The sequence below is a fragment of the Polypterus senegalus genome, chromosome 12 (genome assembly GCF_016835505.1).
Source record: "Polypterus senegalus isolate Bchr_013 chromosome 12, ASM1683550v1, whole genome shotgun sequence".
In the NCBI taxonomy this organism is placed as follows: Eukaryota; Metazoa; Chordata; class Cladistia; order Polypteriformes; family Polypteridae; genus Polypterus; species Polypterus senegalus.
In genome coordinates this window covers 160638324-160659260 of record NC_053165.1, presented here as the reverse complement: position 1 = coordinate 160659260, position 20937 = coordinate 160638324, and the positions used below count along the sequence as shown (strand labels likewise).

The 20937-nt window shown below is 43.4% G+C and overlaps 1 protein-coding gene across 4 annotated transcripts in view; it reads left to right on the top strand.

The window, feature by feature from the left end:
* arhgap33 (Rho GTPase activating protein 33) overlaps positions 1-20937 on the top strand; it is a 113671-nt gene that overhangs the window by 10497 nt on the left and 82237 nt on the right. The window contains exon 2 of one of the 4 annotated variants that reach the window (XM_039770539.1): positions 8572-8696. In XM_039770539.1, the coding sequence (XP_039626473.1) occupies positions 8572-8696 (125 nt within the window). Of the gene's footprint in view, positions 1-8571; positions 8697-10785; positions 11209-13082; positions 13315-20937 lie in introns of those variants that run through there. The other 3 variants (XM_039770542.1, XM_039770541.1, XM_039770543.1) reach the window with 3 other exon arrangements.

Genomic DNA, 20937 nt, shown 5'->3' with positions numbered 1-20937 from the left:
GCTTTCCTTTGAGATTCCGGTCCATGCTGGGAAATTCTGCAGATTTGTCAGCTGTATGTTCATCTCCTGTTCTCCAACATCTCAAAGGCCTTGTGTTGGGTTCGATGACTGGGAATACCCCTGAAGAACACTCAACACATTGTCATGTTTGCTTTGTGACGCTGTGCATTATCAGGCTGGAAGTAGCCATTAGAAGATGGGTAAGTTGTGGCCATGAAGGGATGCGCTTGGTCAGCAACAACAGGCCGTGGCATTCGAGCGATGATTGATTGGTGTTAATAGATGAGTTTGGTATTTTTCAGGTCAAAGTTATTTCTTCACAAACTTGGTATTTACACATTTGCCACATGAAATTGTGTTCTAAACAACAACAACAACAACATTTGTTTCTGTCACACATTTTCAAACAAACAATGGAGCTCAAAGTGCTTTACATGATGAAGAAAGAGAAAAAAGACAAAATAAATAATTAAAATTAGGGAACACTAATTAACATAGAATAAAAGTAAGGTGGTCCGATGGCCAGGGAGGACAGAAAAAACAAAACAATAAAAAACTCCAGATGGCTGGAGAAAAAAATAAAATCTGCAGGGGTCCCCAGGCCACAAGACCACCCAGCGCCCTCTAGGCATTCTACCTAACATCAGTGACCTCAATCAGTCCTCATGGTAGTCAGGGTTCTCACTGAAGAATTTGATGATGACGGTCATGTGGACTTCTGGCCTTTAATCCATCAATGTAGGACATCATGGTGCTTTGATAAGGTGATGGTGGCGCAGGTCGCCACCACAGAAAACTGGAAAAAGAACAGCAGAGAGAGTAGGGGTTAGTACGTTAAAGTTAAGTGTTTCTATACATTTTTAAAAACACTTTAGGATGGAGACTAATGGGGCATTACAAGAAAACTGAAAGCTTAAAAGCTGAATACGTCCAAGAAAGTTGTCGAGTATTGATCCACATCTTGCGATTACACACACATTGAAAAATAGTTTATATGTGCCATTTTTGAACAAAAATAACAAAAACACCAATATTATGAGGTTCAGTCATTTTAAAAGAAGACCAGCTGTGCACACCATCTCAGCGTTTGTCTTTTTCCACAATAAACTTTCACTCCCCGGGGATGTGATTTCCTTTTTGAAAGACCAAATCACAGTAAACTTTTAAATCTGCATGATTAGTTTTATTTTGATTTACTTCCATATTTATGTGTGAACTCCTTAGCATGAGAATAATAGTACCAGGAATATGAGACAGATAGATAGATAGATAGTGTAGTTGGCAGGATTAGATAGATAGATAGATAGATAGATAGATAGATAGATAGATAGATAGATAGATAGATAGATAGATAGATAGATAGATAGATAGATAGATAGATAGATAGATAGATAGATAGATAGGCACATTATAGTAGATGGATGGATTGATGGATGTTATTTTTTGTCCCAAAGAGGAAATTAAGCTTTTTAAAGAAGCTCAATAAATAAACTAAATATTATAACCTAAAAGCAACTGCCTTTAATATTTACTAGAATTACTAATAAGAAAAAAGAAAAACTTTGACTTGGCTAAAGACGGACTCCATGACCAGCAGCTGTGGGGCATCTGTTGATAAAGAATGATTCACTGATCTTGACTTTGCTGACGATGCTGTGATCTTCATGGAGTTAATGGAGGCTCTGATTGGGGGTCTCGAGAGGCTGAGCGAAGAGTCTGAGAATCTGGGCTTGCGAGGGTCCTGATAAAAACCAACATCAGGCCTTTAATGACCTCTTGGGCACGGCCATCAGCAGTGTGTCTGTTTGCAGTGAGAGTGTCAACCTCGTCGAGAGGTTTATTTACCTCTGCAGTGACATTCATGACTCTGGTGACTCTTCCTATGAAGTCAGTAGACAGATTAGGAGAGCATGGGGGGTCATGAGGTCGCTGGAAAGGGGTGTGTGGCGCTCCTGACATCTCTATAAAAGGATGAAGGTCCAAGTCTTTAGAGTTCTGGTGATCCCTGTTTGTCAGACATGGACGATATCTAGTGACCTGAGACAAAGACTGGACTCCTTCATGTGTGTCTCTACGGAGAATCCTCGGGCACCACTGGTTTGACTTTGTGTTGCTCAAGGAGTCCCGAATGAGGCACATGACCTGCATTGTAGGGAGCGTCTCTTACAGCACTACGGCCATGTGGCGCGATTCCCCGAGAGTGATTCGACTCGCAGGATCCTCATTGTTGGCTGGAGCAGGCCAAGGGGATACCCACATAACACCTGGCTGTGGCAGATTGATGGTCATTTCCAGAGGGTAGTACTGGACTGCGTGTCTGCATGGGTTTGCCAACCAGGATCCCGAGTTGTGTCTTTGTATAGTGGGTACAGGGACACGTTGTACCAGTGCATGCTCCCCAGCCTGAGCTGATCTTGGCTAAAGATAAAGATGAATAGAATAGTTACTGTGACACATTAGATAGGTGTATTGCCACTGGTATTAAGGAGCTCCCACTAGTTTCTTCAAACATTTCTTCTGAATAATTCTGAAGCGTCAGTGTGTCAGAGAGAGAGAGAGAGGATGTACAGCAGTTGTTCATAATGGCACTCAGTTTTGTTTTATTTCTCTCCTATGCTATGACCTCCAGGGGGTCCAAAGTGTGTCCCATGACTAAGCCTGTAATGATGTTACCAGCTGAGTACACCACACTGGCTACCAGAAAGTTATAGAAGATGTAAAATATACGGCTACCCACATTGAACGAATGCAGCCAGTCTCCAGAAAACAAAGAGTCTGCTTTGTCCTCCTCTACGTATTAACTCAGTGTTAAGAGACCGGGCCAGCTTGTCATTAATATGAGCCCCCAAGTACTTGTAGCAATACACTACATCCATTTCCTGAACAGTGAATACAGTGAATACGCGTCGAGGCTCTTTGATGCGGTGAAAGTCAATAAGCAGCTCCTTGGTTTTGCTGATGTGAAGTTGATTTCTGCAAAAATAAATAAAGTTTCCCACCTGACTCAACTATTCTGTCTCATCCTCCTTGTCAACACACCGCATGCTGCCACCTCCTTCCAGTGCCCTGTCTCCCCACATCACGACTACATCCACAGCTCCCACCACAGCAACTGGAATGGCCAGTAGTCAGTGTGTCCCTTTTGGGACATACATCTCTGCAAACCCTAATCTGACCATCACTATGGGCTGTCTACTCTATAAATGAGCAGCAGGTAAACCGATAAAACAGCAATACGTCAGTAAAGTGCCTCACTGTGACTGGGACTGCCGAGTCAGAAGTGTTTTCTTTCTTTTTATTTTCTTCTTTTTTTAGTCATTCTGGTGTGTGTTCAAACTACATAGCGTGTCAATCTATCTATTCTAACTCCATCCATCCATCCATCCATCCTCTTCCGCTTATCCGAGGTCGGGTCGCGGGGGTAGCAGCTTAAGCAGAGAGGCCCAGACTTCCCTCTCCCGGCCACTTCTTCCAGCTCTTCCGGAGAATCCCATGCTTCCCAGGCCAGCGGGGAGACATAGTCCCTCCAGCGTGTCCTGGGTCTTCCCCGGGGCCTCCTCCCGGTTGGACGTGCCCGGAACACCTCACCAGGGAGGCGTCCAGGAGGCATCCTGATCAGATGCCCGAGCCACCTCATCTGACTCCTCTCGATGCTCTACTCTGAGCCCCTCCCGGATGACTGAGCTTCTCACCTTATCTTTAAGGGAAAGCCCAGACACCCTGCGGAGGAAACTCATTTCAGCCGATTGTATTCGCGATCTCGTTCTTTCGGTCACTACCCATAGCTCATGACCATAGGTGAGGGTAGGAGCGTAGATCGACTGGTAAATTGAGAGCTTTGCCTTACGGCTCAGCTCCTTTTTCACCACGACAGACCGATGCAGAGCCCGCATCACCGCGGATGCCGCACCGATCCGCCTGTCGATCTCACGCTCCATTCTTCCCTCACTCGTTAACAAGACCCCAAGATACTTGAACTCCTCCACTTGGGGCAGGATCTCTCCCCCAACCCTGAGAGGGCACTCCACCCTTTTCCGGCTGAGGACCAGGGTCTCGGACTTGGAGGTGCTGATTCTCATCCCAGCCGCTTCACACAGCTATTCTAAGTGCATAAGAATTTCTGCCAGTGACATGACCTGCCATTACATTTGTAGCCCAAGGTGTGCTGGGTAATGGAAATAAATTGGTGACCTAGTGTTGCTCACACCGTCCTTGAGCCTCACAAACTTGCGATCTGCTGGACAGATAGTCCATTATCCCCGACGCTGCAGACTCATCCACCAGCACATCTATCCCTTAACAGTCAGGGCTCTTCTCTATGCACTCTTCATTCATCCATGACTGTCAACCCATTTACCAACCAAACATTATTGTTAAATTTGCGGATGATACGACTGTCATTGGGCTTGTAACAGACAACAATGAAGCTGCATATGGGGAAGAGGTTCAGAATCTGTCAGCACGGTGCGACACCAACAACCTGGTCTTAAATATTCTGGACTTTAGGACCACTAAAAAGACCAATCACAGTCCGACAACAATCAATGCAGATGCTATGGAGAGAGTTTCCAGCTTTAAGTTTCTAGGAGGACATGTCCTGGGCTGACAACAACTTGGCTAGAATAAGCAAAGCACAACAACGCCTCGATTTTCTCAGGAAGCTAAGGAGAGCTGACCTCCCCCAGAAGCTGCTGGTTGATTTCTATAGACGCACTATAGAGAGAGAGAACATCGTAACTAACTGCATGATGGCCTGCAGGTATAACAGCTGCACCAAGGCTGCTAAAGTAGCCCTGCAGTGGGTCGTAAAAACAGCAGAGGCCATTACTGGGACTGACCTGCCATCACTCGAACTCTCGTATAAGACACGCTGTGTGAGAAGGGCCAAAAACATTCTCGAGGACAAAACTCATCCTGGAAATTCTTTGTTTGAGCTCCTCCTGTCAGGCAGACGCTTGAGGTCAATCTGTGGACGCATAAACAGACTAAAAAATAGTTTTTTCCCCATCTGCCATAAACTTTCTGAACTCTGAATCTCCTCAGTCTGAGATCATTTTATTTTGAACATGTGCAATAAGCTATATTGGTAATGTGCAATATACTAATGTCATACAATATATAATACGTAATGAACTATTCATTAACATTATGCTGCTGTACTTTGAGCAATAATAATTTGCTCTGGTTACTTGATCACTTAACACTGTATACAACATATATGAATTATTTGACTTCTCTTTCCGTTGCATGGCTGCACTCGGGTCCCAATCTGGATCCTGAGTTGGTTTGTCGTGTGGTGGGTGCCGTATCAGCGTGTGCTCCTAACCTCACCCTCCTCTTTAAATGCACCTTGCGGCTGTCACAAAAAGTCATTTTGTTGTGTTACACAATGACAATAAAGTGCTTGAACTTGGCTGGACGGTAACCTGTAGACATGTGGACCTTGTGATGAACTGAAATGTCTTGGTGTCTGTCAGATTTTTTTCAAGTTTCCAGAATGGGCTCCAGACTTGTCCCTTGCAGGCCTCCATACCTCATTCTGATGTCATTCAGACATCATTACGCTGAGGTACTTTAAAGTCATCAACAGTTACATTCACATTACCGTTGACAAACAGAGCTTTCTTTTGAGTCTTGGGAGGCACTGATCACCATTAGCTTTGTCTTATCAGCATTAATCTGCACTCCAACTTGGCCTGCTTTTTCATTGCTTTCTTCCATCTGTTTTCTTTCGAACGGGGCACCATCTTCTGTAAAGTCGGGGTCACTAAGCCTTTCTTCAGAATATATTGAGATATGACTCAAGAGTGTTACAAATCCATTTCAATCCTAAGCTCTCTTTAACATAAACTGATAACAATTATGAACAATAATGGTGATTAGACATCTCCATGGAGCACCGCATTGTTGGGCTGGAATACCATCTGAGAATTGCCATCCTGCAAGGATTGTGCAGCACAAACCATCGTAGAGTACTCTGACAGCCTAAACAATTTCAGCCAGTCAGTCAGTCATTATCCAACCCACTATATCCTAACTACAGGGTCACGGGGGTCTGCTGGAGCCAATCCCAGCCAGCACAGGGCACAAGGCAGGAACAAAGCCCTGGGCAGGGTGCCAGCCCACTGCAGGGCACACACACACTAGGGACAATTTAGGATCGCCAATGCACCTAACCCCGCAGACACGGGGAGAACATGCAAACTCCACGCAGGGAGGACCCGGGAAGCGAACCCAGCTGCGCTACCACTGCACCACCGTGCCACCCTATCTTGTTTATCCCTCCAGAATTTAATGTCCATTATTCAGAGCTTGTAAAGTCACAGTTAAAGTCCAAGGGATTTTCATACAATTTGTTGAGCAATTTTGAAAAACTGATCTCTGTCCGGGGTGGTGCGGTGGCGCAGTGGGTAGCGCTGCTGCCTCGCAGTTAGGAGACCCAGGTTCGCTATATCCTAACACAAGGTCACGGGGGTCTGCTGGAGCCAATCCCAGCCAGCACAGGGCACAAGGTGGGAACAAAGCCCTGGGCAGGGTGACAGCCCACCGCAGGGCACACACACACCAAGCACACACTAGGGACAATTTAGGATCGCCAAAGCACCTAACTTGCATGTCTTTGGACTGTGGGGGGCAAACCCACGCAGACACGGGGAGAACATGCAAACTCCATCAAGGGAGGACCCAGGAAGCGAACCCACAGGTCTCCTAACTGCGAGGCAGCAGAGCTACCACTATGCCACCGTGCCACCCGCCTTAACAATTTTTCTGTTAAATTTTGTAATAGCAGATGATGGCAAACATCGTGTCCTTTAATATCAAATCGAATGCCTTTCCCAACTTGACATAAATCACAAAGAGGGGCAGTTAATTGTTTAGCTCGTGCCCCTTTGAATGCGCGCTGAAGAGTGTGCACCTGTTGTGTACGGTTTCTTCCCAGTCTAAAGCTGACTTGAGGTGGTCAGAGTATCCTGTCTACGTAAAGCATTATGGATTCATTTATCGTCAACTTTTTCCACAATCAGTATCAGTAAGATTGTTCTGTAAATTGTCACATGAGCTGTAATTACCCTTGTTTTTGGCAAGGGGACAATGACACTTGTCTTTCACTGCTTTGCATATACAGTACCTGATAACAAACTGAATAGATCTGCCTTGGGATGTAATTCCTACAATGCTTAAAAACATCAGCCGTTATTCAATTGTCTGGAACGTGAGCCCTGTTGCGGTGTCATCAACTTCTGCACGCGAGATGATATGTGAATTGACTGGAATGTCCTTTCCTGGCTGCTTCAGACAGCTTTCCAGGTTCAGCAGTGGTTTGCCCTTCTAGTATGTTTTTGAGATACACGTAAGAAGCAAATTTTTAGGAACACCTGTACACCTGCTTATCCTTACAGTTATCTAACCAGCCAATCATGTGGCAAGAGGGCAGTGCATAGACTCGTGCAGATACAGGTCAGGAGCGTCAGTGAATGTTCACATCAAACTCCAAAAGGCGGTCAAAACGTGATATCGGTGTGGGGTGATGGTTGGTGCCACACAGGTTGGTTTGAGTATTTCTATTCTGTGTTTGTGTGTGTGTGTGTGTATTTATTTATTTGTTTGTTTACTTACTTATCTAACTATTTATTATTTATTTATTTAAAGAGCTTCTATAAAAAGCCAAAGTTGTATCTGTCTATCTATTATATAGTGCGCTGTTGTGGACCACCAGGGGGCGTACCGCTCCCTAAACCCCGACACAGACAGGCTGAGACACAAGGATTCCCAGACAGCACCCGTTTATTTAAGTGGGGAAGCGTTTTTCTTTTGCTCTCTACTACACAACACTGTCAGTTAAAGGCCGTCGGTTTGATCCTGACCCATAGCGGCTCGATGGATAAACGATCTGCAGGAAGCTCGACAACACAGTACAAAGCGCCAAATAATACACGCTCCTTTCTTCTTTCTCTCTCTTCCTCTGTCGCCTCCACTCCTCCTCGCACACTTTGTCCTCCACCTCCCGACTCTGGCTGATCCCATCCTTTTATATTTGCCAACCTGGAAGTGCTTCTGCTCTTCCGCCCAAGTGGTCTGTAAGCACTTCTGGGTTGGGCAGGAAACCCCATGCCACATGGCTACTCCATTTTTACAGCTCCCTTCCGGCGGCGCCCACAGTATCCAACAGGGCTGTGAAAAAGAACTCCAAGTCCCATAATGCCCTGTGGGAATCTGGGGCACTGCTGCAATCCAGGGGTTCTGCCATCTAGTGTTCTGGGGGAAGCATTGCCCTAAAGGGACTGCCTGGCCCCTTCCTTCCACTTCTTGGGCATCCCAGCCAGGTTGAGCTGCCTGGCGTCTCTTACACTGTCTGTCTGTAAGTGCTGATCACCAGGAAGAGGCTGATTTATTTCCTCCATCTTGGCACCCTCCCATTGTATTTCAGCTGTAGTTCCCTCCCTGGCTGGGGTCAAATGACAGTTTATGTCACTCTTGTTCATTTCGTATTCCTTTGTTTATGTTAATGTTATTGGCCATTTAGTTTCTATGTACCTATATATGTTCTTTATTGCTCCATGTGTTTTGTAGGTTGTTCCCAAAGAGAAGGGTCCACCTACCCATCACTGTCAAGAGATTGCCCTAAGCCCTGTACTGTAAATGCCGAGGATAGCCCACAGTCCCTTGCGGTTCATTGTGAATACACTTGCGGTGTGGTGAGTTCTCTTCAGTTTATTCTGTGCTTTTTTTTTTAATGATTTCTGGATATTGAATGTTTTTTGACTTTGCTTTTCTGGTGTGTGTTTGGACATTGTTTGCCTTTGCTGTACGGCGTTGAGCTCCTCTAAGCTAATTTTTGTTTCATAGTAATTTTTATTTAAATAAATCTTTTAATTTACAAAGCTTCTTTGTTGCCTTCTTTTGTATCTGGCCAGGGTTTGATGGCATTTCCCCTATAGTGGGTATTCTCAGGGCCGTCTTAACAGCATCATAGACCCCTGGGAAAAGCAGAGCACTGAGGCCCCCGTTTTGATAGCAAAATAGAAACATACATAGTCATCAGAAAAACATGGGCCCCTATGCTCGTGGGGCCCTCACTGCCCAGCGTGCCCATGCATTTAGACGACCCTGGGTATTCTTGGGATGTTTTTGTGACATTCACGCCTGGGAACTCTGTTGTTACGTGGGTGGCAAAGGTGGAACAAGAACAAACTAATGACCCCAGTAACGGAGGACTGGTTTAGCACTAATGCTTGTCATCCCCTCAATCACTCTGATGCTGGCACACTTCAGTTAGGGCAGTTTAGATCACCAGCAAATGGAGTTTGTGTTACCCTTAAGGATGAGGGTTCCAAGGAGTTCCCGGACCTGTGGGCAGACACCGCACTACTTTGATTGCATCTCTCAGCTGCTAAAGTCCATAGGCCTGGATGCATGGCCGCTGTGGAGCCTCCGATGTAGACCATGACCTTGGAGTGGCTCATGAAGCCGTGGGAAAGTGTGGCAAACGGGTTGCCTCTGACCCCGAGTGAGCTGAGTGAAGTAGAGCTGGGCGGCGTATGTAAGGGAACAAAGGGACAAAGCAGCTGGGGGTGCGTGTTGTCTCTAAAGACCTAAACGGAAAGGAGGAAGTGGCCACCGAAGATACCAATGGTCCTTTCAAGGGCCACTCATCTGCAATCAGCGTAAAAAGAGGCTGATTCCATTCCTCCATCTCCAGCACTCTCCTGGGTCATTCATTACAATATGTTTGATTGAGGAGAATGTAATGTTCCCATTTTAGTACTGTATAACTCTAATTTAGTATATATAATTCATATATATATAATTTATAAGAGCATTCTGGAGAGGCCTAACAAAAGCAAGTTATAACTAAAATGTTAAAGCAAAATGAAAACTACTGATTTTCAGAACCAACGGTACCCATTTCATATAATGGCACTTCAGTCTATATCTGTATCTGTAGAAGTTTGTTTTTTCATTTTGATAAGGAATTGTTTTACGTTCGCCAAAGACAATAAACACATTGTTACAAATACAGTAAAATGTTGGGATGTCAAAGTAAGATGAAGTACTCTTTACAGCCACTGTAATTTGAAGGTTGATATTCAGATCAATAAACATGTTGACTACCTGTTGAATAGTCTGTTACAAGACGCATATTATTTTTTAACCTCCTCAAAAAAAATTTAAATATAATTACTAACACCTTTTACTTTTGACCTCTGAAAATTTCACCAGCATAGTCCCAACATCTGAAAGCACCTCTGGGAGCATTACACAAGCGAATCACCATAGCCTCATTGTCCGTGGGCTGCTGCTGACATGCGAGAAAAGAATGAGAATCGAACATAACATAATAAATGATCATTCTCAGTTTACCACAATAAAAAAAAGTGCACATTATCAATCTTTGGGGGGAAAACATGTGAGGCCCGGCAACGTGAAAGACGCATAGACGGAACCAGTGAGCCGAGACAAAATGTTTTTGTGCTCTCGGTCAGCTGTTGGAATATCAGGCTGCTTGATTCTGTCTCCCGGCCTCCCGAAGCACAATACCTTTTGTCTGATGGAGAGGGGGGGGGAACATCTCAATGGAGCGTGCCAATCCAAAGCGTAGGGACATATTTTTCTGTTAAAATTGCTAGACTCCAAGTGAAAGCGATGCTTTGATCACCTTCGAACAGATGTTGTTCAAAGGTCACACAGCGTTTTTACCAACCAAACTCCAGTGCATCCATTCAAACCACACCCGTCTGCCTGAGTGGTCACGGCGCGTCTCCCCTCGCCGGGAATTTGGTAGGATCGAGCGCTCCGAAGAGGCTTATCTTGTTAGCATGATGAGTGGAGGGGCAGATACATTGTTTCTACGGATAGTTTAGGCACATGGAGTAACTGATAAAAATGATGAGCGGCTGCGCTTTGTGAAAAAAGGAGAAAATGTTCGTGATTCTGAAGCAGGGATCTCTCGCGTGGGGTGGGAGTCGTTCGGGCTGGGCTAAGGGGCTCATTTTTGCTGGCGCGTGCTGTCGTCTCCAATAGATTTCGCCCCTCTCTCTCTCTCTTTTTTATTTTTTTTAAAGCGTTTTTTACGTTTTTCATATGGTGAGGGAAAACAACGACCGAGGTAGGCAAATATGTGATAAAAGGAAGAATCAATGAACCGTTGAGAAAAAGAAGTTGGCTGGGTGGATCGGAGGAGAGCTTCAACGTGAATCCGGAATGGTGGTGAGTACGAATTATCCATGCGAACGTTTATATTCTGAGCGCATGTGTTCAATGGCCATTTTTTGGGGATCAAATCTTCATTATATCAGGTAATCAGACTTGTGGGATTGAAGCAAAACGCATTCTTAACGCAAGCAAAGCGAAACCTATTCCGAGGTCAGTCGCTTGAATGCCTTCACGTTGAAAGAAAGAGAAACACGGAGTTGATTAGGGTGCAAGCTGTTTACTTTGTCTTTTATTATTCTATAGAACGAGGTATGCGATTGTTGAGAAGCGCCTGTCCCGTGTATTTAATAGTCTCGTGGTACCCCCAGAAAGGTTAAACAGAATAGCGGGTCAGCTACAAATATTTAATCATTTTAGAGCAGGCAATGTATTTTTGTGTACTAGACGTCCTAGCAAATAAACTCTGCGATGGAAAGTCTGAAATTGTATTGTAATCGGTAGCATTTTATCTGAGTCGCGTGTGTTATGTCTGTTTTTTATTTATTTTTTTTTCACCCAGCGGGGGTGGAGGTAGTGGGCGTGTTTATACAAATTAGTAGATGCGCTGTATAACCAGACCATCCACTTCACTGATTTTTTTCTCCCTCAGAATCATTAGGTGGGTTACGAAGATCATCGTTTTTTTTCTCGTTACAAATACGATGTCAGTAATAATGAAGATACACAATCTTGGTGGCCTAAGGTGTTGCATTTTGTTGTTAGACATTTTGATCGATTTACGTATCCACCCGTGTCCAAAAGTTCTTTCGAGTTTCCCCTCGTTCGTTGTCTCATCTTTCTAGTGCCATAACCTCTACCCATCAGATCCGACGCGATCTCCAAAATGGTGGAAAAATTTGTAAGCAGTGGGAGTTGTGACAGCTCGCAAACACCTGTCAGAAATCATTAACACCACCCCGCGAAAAATGCGCGGCTAAGGGCAGGGCGCTATTTTCCTCACGTGCGCGATCTATTTTTATTTTAAGGGGGTTATGTCGCCTATCCTATGGGTTCACGCCCACAGAATCATTTTTTTCAAGGTTAGAGGTGGTTTACTTGATCTTATTTTATCATTTGGTATGGGAAAAGATAAAAAGAAATGACATAATGAGCACAGTTCCAAGATCTATTTGCATACAACCCGCCAACGTTGAAAGGAAAAAAAAAATGTATTAGCATAAAGTCACGCCCCTTTCTGTGGCTAGCGGTTACCAGAGCTCCTTTGCTGCTTGGATCGCGACAATACTGACAACGAGGGCATTTATTATGGATAGGCGTGAAGCCAAAACAGTAATGTAAAACACATATATATCGTGAAGAAGGCAGCACAGAGTATGGGTGAATCTCGGGCGCATGGTTGTGTTGTCCAAGGATCAGTTTTCAAAAAGCTGCATTTTGAATTATAGAGCCGAGGAACGACCCAGCCCTGGAGTTGACGTAGACACCCATTTTAACTCCTACCGGGCCAGAAAAATAACACGGAATTCGCGTTTTTTTTTTTTTTTTTAAGGGGATGGGAGTAAAATGTGCAACGGACAGATCTCAGGCTATAAATCGAGAGCCCATGCGCCTATAAGCAGCGGTTCTTTTCTCTGTCGTACCCACCACCTATTAATAAGAGCCGAAAGTAACCAAACTACCACTTTAGAGTGTCTCGTTGATACAAATGCACTTTCTAGATTTGACGATATATATATGACTTCGACAGCACTTCTTGCACGGCTCCGGCAGTCCATTTTATTCCGCTCCTCTCACGTACCACCGTTCTCTCCTTCCTTGCCTCCCGTTTGCCCGCCTTTTTGTTGCTTCTGTCAGCGTGACGCGCGCTTACGCGCCAGGTGTCTGCTCTGCTGTGTGTGTGTGCGCGCGCGCGCGTGCCTGTGCGTCGTGGAGGCTTGCGAACGATGCAAAACGATCATTCTGTAAACTGCCAAATTCACGAAGGCAAATGCAGGACACGAATTTCAGCGTTTTTCCTTTATGGACGTTAAAATCTCTTCGGTACGCCTATCGCTGCATTGTGTCCGGTTTAGCCATGTCGAAGGGCTTTGTTATCGTCGAGCGGTGTTCCAGACGACAGCTGTGTTAACAAGTGGATGCAGGGCTGGACTGTAAAGAAAGGTACCTTTATGCTTTGAAGTCTTGGCTGTCTGTGCGTGTGCAATGTGTGAATAAATGTCTTTTTTTTTTTGTCAAAGAAGAATTTTGGCCTCATTCAAGGTTCACGTGTTTCATTTATTCCCGTTTAAAAAGATGGAATTTGTCTTCTCAGTTGCACCCGGTAGTAGAAAGCAATGAAGTCAAGTGAACGGATAGAGGGGGGAGACTTATAGAAATTCTGAAATATTTAACGTCATTTGGAAAAAGACTATTCAGTTGATCAGTTAACTATTTCCAGCAGTGCGTATTTTCCTGTACTTCCAACATATTATCTCTGAAATTCCTTATTGAAAAGGTGTATGGCACTGGGATGAAAGGAATTTCTGGAAGTGGTTTGTGCGGATATGTTAAACAATCAATCAGTCAGCCATTTTCCAGCCCGCCATATCCTAACACAGGGGTCTGCTGGAGCCAATTCCAGCCAACATAGAGCTCAGGCAGGAACAAACCACAAGAGACCCACAAACCAAACACACACACGGGACAATTTAGGGTCGCCCCACACAGACACGGGGAGAACATGCAAACTCCACGCAGGGAGAACCCAGGAAGCGAACCCGCATCTCCTTACTGCAAGGCAGCAGCGCTACCCACTGTGCCACCATACTGCCCGTAAAGCAATCATCCTGTTTGATTTACTGAAGTTTTAAGTTCTGCGTGTAATGGGTGTCTGTCATCAGTTGAGGTGATTTCCAGTTTTTGTAACATTGTCCTCTGACACACATACACACACACACACTTTACCAAATCATCAATGAACTTTAGCTATATGTGTGGTAATCTGCAGGGGCTTTTTTTTATATAGAGTTTGGTGTGTCAAACTGTTAAACCCGACAATGAACCTGAAGTGATGGCAGGCTGGACCACATTCTGGTGAACGGACAACCAGAGGTCCAAGTCCACTTTAAATAGACTTGAGTTTATGAAGATTGAAATCCAGGTGCATGTCAATAAATTAGAATATCATCGAAAAGTTCATTTATTTCAGTAATTCAGTTCAAAAGTGAAACTCATATATTATATAGATTCATTGCACACTGAGTGATATATTGTAAGCGTTTATTTCTTTTCATTTTGCTGATTATGGTTTACAGGTAATAAAAACTAAAATCCAGTATCTCAGGAAATTAGAATATTCTGAAAAAGTTCAATATTGTAGACTTGTGGTGTCCCACTCCACTCAGCTAATTAACCCAAAACACCTGCAAAGGGGTCCTGAGTCTTTAAAGGGTCTCTCTGCCTTGTTCAGTAGGCCACACAATCAGACTGCTGACTTGACAGTTGTCCAGAAGACCGCCATTAACACCCTCCCTCCACAAGGAGGCTAAGCCACAAAAGGTCATCGCTAAAGAAGCTGGCAGTTCACAGAGCGCCATATCGAACATGTTAATGGAAAGTTGAGTGGAAGGAAAAAAGGTGCACAAGCAACATGGAGGACCGCAGCCTTGAGAGGATTGTGAAGCACAGCCCATTCAAGAATTTGGGGGGAGATTCACACGGAGTGGACTGCGGTGGAGTCCGTGCTTCAAAAGCCACCACATACAGACTTATCGGGGACATGGGCTACAACTTGTCACAACATTCCTTGTGTCGAGCCACTCCCAAACCAGAGATGACGTCAGAAGTGTCTTACCAGGGCTAAGGAGAAAACGGACTGGACTGTTGCTCAGTGCTCCAAAGTCCTCTCTTCAGATAAAAGTCAATTTTGCATTTCATTTGGAAACCAAGGAAGAGTGGAGAGGCACAGCATGCATCCAAGTTGCTTGAGGGTCCAGTGTGAAGTCTCCACAGTCAGTGATGATTTGGGGAGCCATGTCATCTGCTGGTCCGCTGTGTTCTATTAAGTCCAAACCCGGCACAGCTGTCTAGCAGGAAATCTGACAGCACTTTGTGCTTTCCTCTGCTGATGAGTTTTATGGCGAGGCGGATTTGATTTTTCCAGCAGGACTTGGCACCTCCCCACACTGCCAAAAGTACGAATACATGGTTCAATGATCATGGTGTCACTGTGCTTGATCGGCCAGCAAACTCGCCTGACCTAAACCCCATAGAGAATCTGAGGAAGATGAGAGACACCAGAGCCAACAATGCAGACGAGCTGAAGGCCGCGATCAAAGCATCCTTGGCTTCCATTACACCTCAGAAGTGCCACAGGCTGATTGCCTGCATGCCACGCCACGCTGATGCAGTCATTCATGCAAAAGGTGCCCCGACCAAGTATTGAGTGCGTACACGGACAGACTTTTAAGTAGCCCAACATTTCTGTATTAAAAATCATTCTTTTTATTGCTCCTATGTAATATTCTAATTTTCTGAGGTACTGAATTTTGACTTTTCATTACCTGTAGGCCATAATCAGCAAATGAAAAGAAATAAACTCTTGAAATAAATCACTCTGTGTGTAATGAATCTATATAATATTTGAGTTTGACTTTTTGAATTGAATTACTGAAATAACTTTTCAATGATATTCTAATTTATTGAGATGCACCTGTAAGTGCTGATTGCTTTTAGTTTGTCTATTTTTTTGCATTTGCGTTCCAATTAAGATTATTATCTAGCATAGTTCCCAAGTATTTATATTCAGTCATTATGTCTACCTCTTTCCTTATGGGTTGGAGACGGTGGCACTGACCAAAATAAACAGGAGACAGAGCTGGAGGTGGCAGAGTTGGAGATGTTGAGATTTGCCTTGGGTGTGACAAGGATGGACAGGATTAGAAGTGAGGACATTAGAGGGTCAGGCTCAGGCTGTATAGTTTGGAGACAAATTCAGAGAGGCGAGATTGTGTTGGTTTGGATGTGTGCAGAGGAGAGAGGCTGGGTATATTGGGAAAGGGATGCTAAGGATAGAGCTGCCAGGGAAGAGGAGAAGAGAAGGTTTATGGATGTGGTGAGAGAGGACATGCAGGTGATGGATGTGACAGAGCAAGATGACAAGGACTGGAAGATATGGAAAAAGATGATCCGCTGTGGTGATCCCAGCCAAAAGTAGATTTCTACTGCCTCCCACTGAACATTGATGGGTGAATATGCAGACTTCTGTCTCTAAGTCAAATATCATTTTCTTTGGTCTCATCATTAGAGAGAGGATGAGACATGCAGACATGTGGAAGAGGTTAAGAGTAGAGTCTCTGATCCTCTGCATCGAGAGGAGCCAACTGAAGTGGTAGAGGGTGCTTCCAGAACGCATTTCTGTGGAAGTTTTCCAGCATAACCAGCTGGGAGGGGAGTCCGGGGAGCGCCAGGGCTCGCTGGGCAAATTATGTCTCTGGGACCACCTTGGGATCCCACAGTATGAGTTGGCAAGTGTGGCTGGGGAAAAGAGCGTTTGGGGGCTCATTGCCCTCGCGACCTGGTGTCAGATTAGCAGCGGAAAATAAATCAATAAATAAATGGAAGGCTTCACCATTGTGGCAGGTTTCACTCTCATCTGCCCAAAGAAATCCCACTATGGTGCATTGCTCAACAAAGGTGCAATTCTAGAGCAGAGCGCCCATGTTCATTTAACCTTTGCTTCAGCTATGCTAATGGCAGAGCACTGTGTGTGTTTGAACTACTCATAGGCTATTGGTAAGTATGTTGTATTGCGTCCGCACCTATCCATTGTAATTACTGTGTAATTTTCAAGTTACCTTTACTTTTCAAATTTACCCCCTCATTGATATATGAAAATGCAAAATTCACTTACTGAGTCACTCATTCATCAACAAAAACAGTTTCCCGTGGTTAATGAGCTGAAATTTGGCAGGATTGTTCACCTAGGCCAGTGGGCATCTGCCAACAGATTATTCCCTTACATTAATATTTAGGGGTAAATACCTTCTGCAAAAAAAAAAAAACAACTAAATATGCCAAAATCATAAAAATGCTTTGATTGATTTGATTGAAATTGACATTGTAGAAAAAAGAAAATTAGATGCCCCTTTTTTTTTGGGTTGATATTTATTAATATGCTAATGTACATGCTCAGTGCTGCTCTAAGAGTGGGCTTTATACAAACCAAGGATGCAGCAGAAGCAATTGCCGGGCCTTGCAAACAACACCACTAACCAATAAGGTGTACGGGTGACTGAAGAAGGGCTGGTGTCCTGGAAACCAAAGTAAGAGACGCGTTTATGTTTGGTGTGTATAGTGAGGTGAAAAGTGGCACGAGAAAGTTCAGCAGGGCTCAGTGGTTAGCAAGTGTGTTATAAAGCTCCAGTGAGGGCGCCAAGTGCTGTGGCTGTGAGTGTTGGTTTTGGTTCACTAGAAGCAAAAATGGAGTACTGTAAGAGAGAGAGAGAGAAGTAGAGGTGCAAGTGGTGTCGTTCGATCCAAGACCAGCCCGAATGAACAGCATCGGTTTAAACTTAACAAGTCCCATAAACTACTCCACTGTAAAATTAATTTGCATCTACTGACTTTGAAAGTGGACCTCCATATTGCCCTCGGAAATTTACAGGAGCACCTGCTTTCTTTAAATGGGCATCGCATACAACTAATGATAACCCAAAAAGAAACACGAGTGAATGTCTAACAATGACAATAATATATACTTGGATTTCACATTTTTTCCTAATGATCTGTTATAATTCAAAAGAATATGCATTCCTTTAAAATTGTTTTGTGATTTTGTTGAAGAGTAAGTAGCTCCAAATACCTCATGGTATTACTTATCACTTGTCTGATTTGTTCATTCAAGGCAACTTACAGTATCAGAGATACAATTTGGTTACATTTCTTTTATTTTACCCATTGAGGTACAAGCAGGTGCAGTGAGTATCAGTACCAGGATCTGAACACACAGCCTCAGGATTTGAAGTTCAAAGCCCTAACCACCACACCACAGTACCTGCCCAAAATTATTAGCCCTTATGCAAAAAAAAACAAAAAAAACAACAAAACTAATTATATAGAAAAGTAGGTAGCTACATAGTGCTTCTGATACACCAGATTAACTGATGGCACTATACATGAGGCCTATTGTCTTCTAAAATATGCTGGGCAAAGCCAAAAAAATAGATACTATAGGATAAGTAGGAAAGTTGGGGGTTGCTTGTGGGAGAACCAGGCAAAAATGAATAACCCCCTTCTTTTTGACATCCACTGCACGCCTAACCTACCTGGAAAGGGGGGTCTCCCTTTGAACTGCTTTTCTTCCATTCCCCCCCACTAGGATGTTTTTTTTTTTTTGTTTTTTTTGAGGGGATTTTTTCCTTGTGTTCTTAAACAGTCAAGGTTGGGGGCCTGTTAAAGCCCATTGCAGCACTAATTGTGAGATTTTGGGGTATACAAAAATAAATTGTATTGTAAAGTTATTAAATACAATAAGAAGTGTTACCAAATGAACACAAACTACTATTACCAACACCTGTCCTAGTAGGGATGTACGTACAGCGTAATGAAAGAAACTATCCAGTAAACAAAAATTATTAATAAACATAGAGGCACTGTACATTGCAAAATATAGATTTAAGAGGAAATGGATTATTAACAAAGAAAAAACATAGGACAAGGTGATGCACACAAAATAATATTGAAAAATAATAGGATGCAATGTAGGTCACATAGTATAATTAATATATAATTGACATATAGTAACAAGTAAGTCAAATTGACAGGGAGAAGGGAGAATATATAAATATTTCAATACCTCAAGGCTCGATCTATCCACATTCAGATAAAAAAAACAGGATTATAAAGAAAACCTTGAATGTAATAATGATGTGTGTGTGCACCCACTCAGTGGTCCAATTAGTCCTTAGTTTTTAGGCCTTGAAGAGCACTTGGCATGTTCTATAGATGTCCTCTCACTGGAATCTTGACCAATCAAATCTAATATGGTATGTTGGCCAGCGTATTTCGGGGTAGGTACCTCCTCTTCAGGGCAGAGCATGCTTATTTTAGGAAAATAAGCAGATGCTAATAATGAGTCCTAAATTTGAGTAGCTATGTAACAACAGAGAAAATGGACCACCTATTGTATAGACTCGGGTGCACATTATAATTGGTCCCATCTTTGTACCAGCTGATCAAGAGAAGAGAATATGTGTTTATTAAACCATTCAAAAGATGGGGTTTAAAGAGTCCTGACTAGCAAGACTGCAAGACAAAAGAATCGTCTGTAACTGTCGCAACAGAAATGAAAGCTGTATAATAATTGCTTTATTTTTTTGAATTGTGTGGTTGATTGTTTGTTTGATTATCTCATTACTGAATGTTTTAATGTCAAAATTGTAAAATGGTGTGGGTGGTCTAAAAGTGTTTTTGATTATTATAGAATGGAAGCAAAACTAAAGGATTTTTTAAACAATGCTACACATCATCCCTCCGGCACACTAGCATTTAGGATTTTCAGATGACAATTATTCAACAGAAGAGTGCCAAAAAACTTTACAGGGCTCCTTCATATGCCTTTACGGTGCCTTACTGGGTATGCCCTCCTATCTTTAGCCAAGTCAGGTGGGTTTTCTTTGGGTTTTTTTTTTCCTAATTCTTTGTGTGTATTTCAGAGTGGTTGTTTTGTTAGTTATACTTCTCAAGCTTCTGTAAAAAAACTAAAATTTCCTTGTTGTGTAAATAAAGTTCGGTCTATCTGTCTAATTTCTAGAGTGCAAATACACCCTTCCATGTTAAATTTCCCAGGGACAAATAGACAGAACTTTATCTTCCTATCTGTCTTTGTTGTTCAAGGCAGGGTTGTAGCTGGAGTCTATTCCAGCAAGCATAACACACAAGGCAGGGGTAACACCTGGACAGGATGCCAGTCCATCACAAGGCAAGCCAACACCCACAAATACACACAAGATAGGGGCCATTTAGCATTGCCAATTGACATAACCTGCTTTTCTTTAGACTGTGAGTGGAAACGAGAGTGGACATGGGGAGAATGTGCAAACTCCACACAAGGAACACCCCAGACACGAAACCTGGTCTCTTTATTGTGAGACAGCAACACTACCACTGCATTACTGTGCTGCCTAAATGTAAATACAGAAAATAAAATTATACCCTCTCTACACCGTCAATCCAAACTTTTGGAATTATTTGTAAAGTTTCTTCCAATTAACACCAACTTTACAAGCAAACTGAAGGACCTTTGTTGCCAAATATTTTTGGAGCTTTGTGGCTATACGAGTGGTTCAGATTAAATGAAATTGTATTTATTTTAGCTTAGCAAGATGTATAAGTAAGATGCCAACCCCGCAAGGGGTGCAATTTTATAAACGGGCACATTCACACATGCATTGTATGGTAACCTAATAAACACGTAGTATGGTGGTGGTTGGTTCATGTTTATAATGCCTTCTGTATGGAATTTGCTTGTTCTCCCTGTTTTCAAGTGGAATTTCCTTTGAGATCTTAACCCCGGCCCCCAAATTGCGTTCTGTCAGGTGGATTGAAGGCTACATAATTTTTGCAAAGTGAGCAAGTATGTTTATGTGCACCCTGACATTTTCACTGCTGTCTCTAGAGAGCTATATCTGGTTCATTCCTTGTGCCCAACCCTGGAAGAACGCCAACCTAAGAGCAGAACAGGATGGTTATTTGTGTAATCGCAAATTGAATTGAAATGTACAAACTGAAATAATGCAAAGTGAC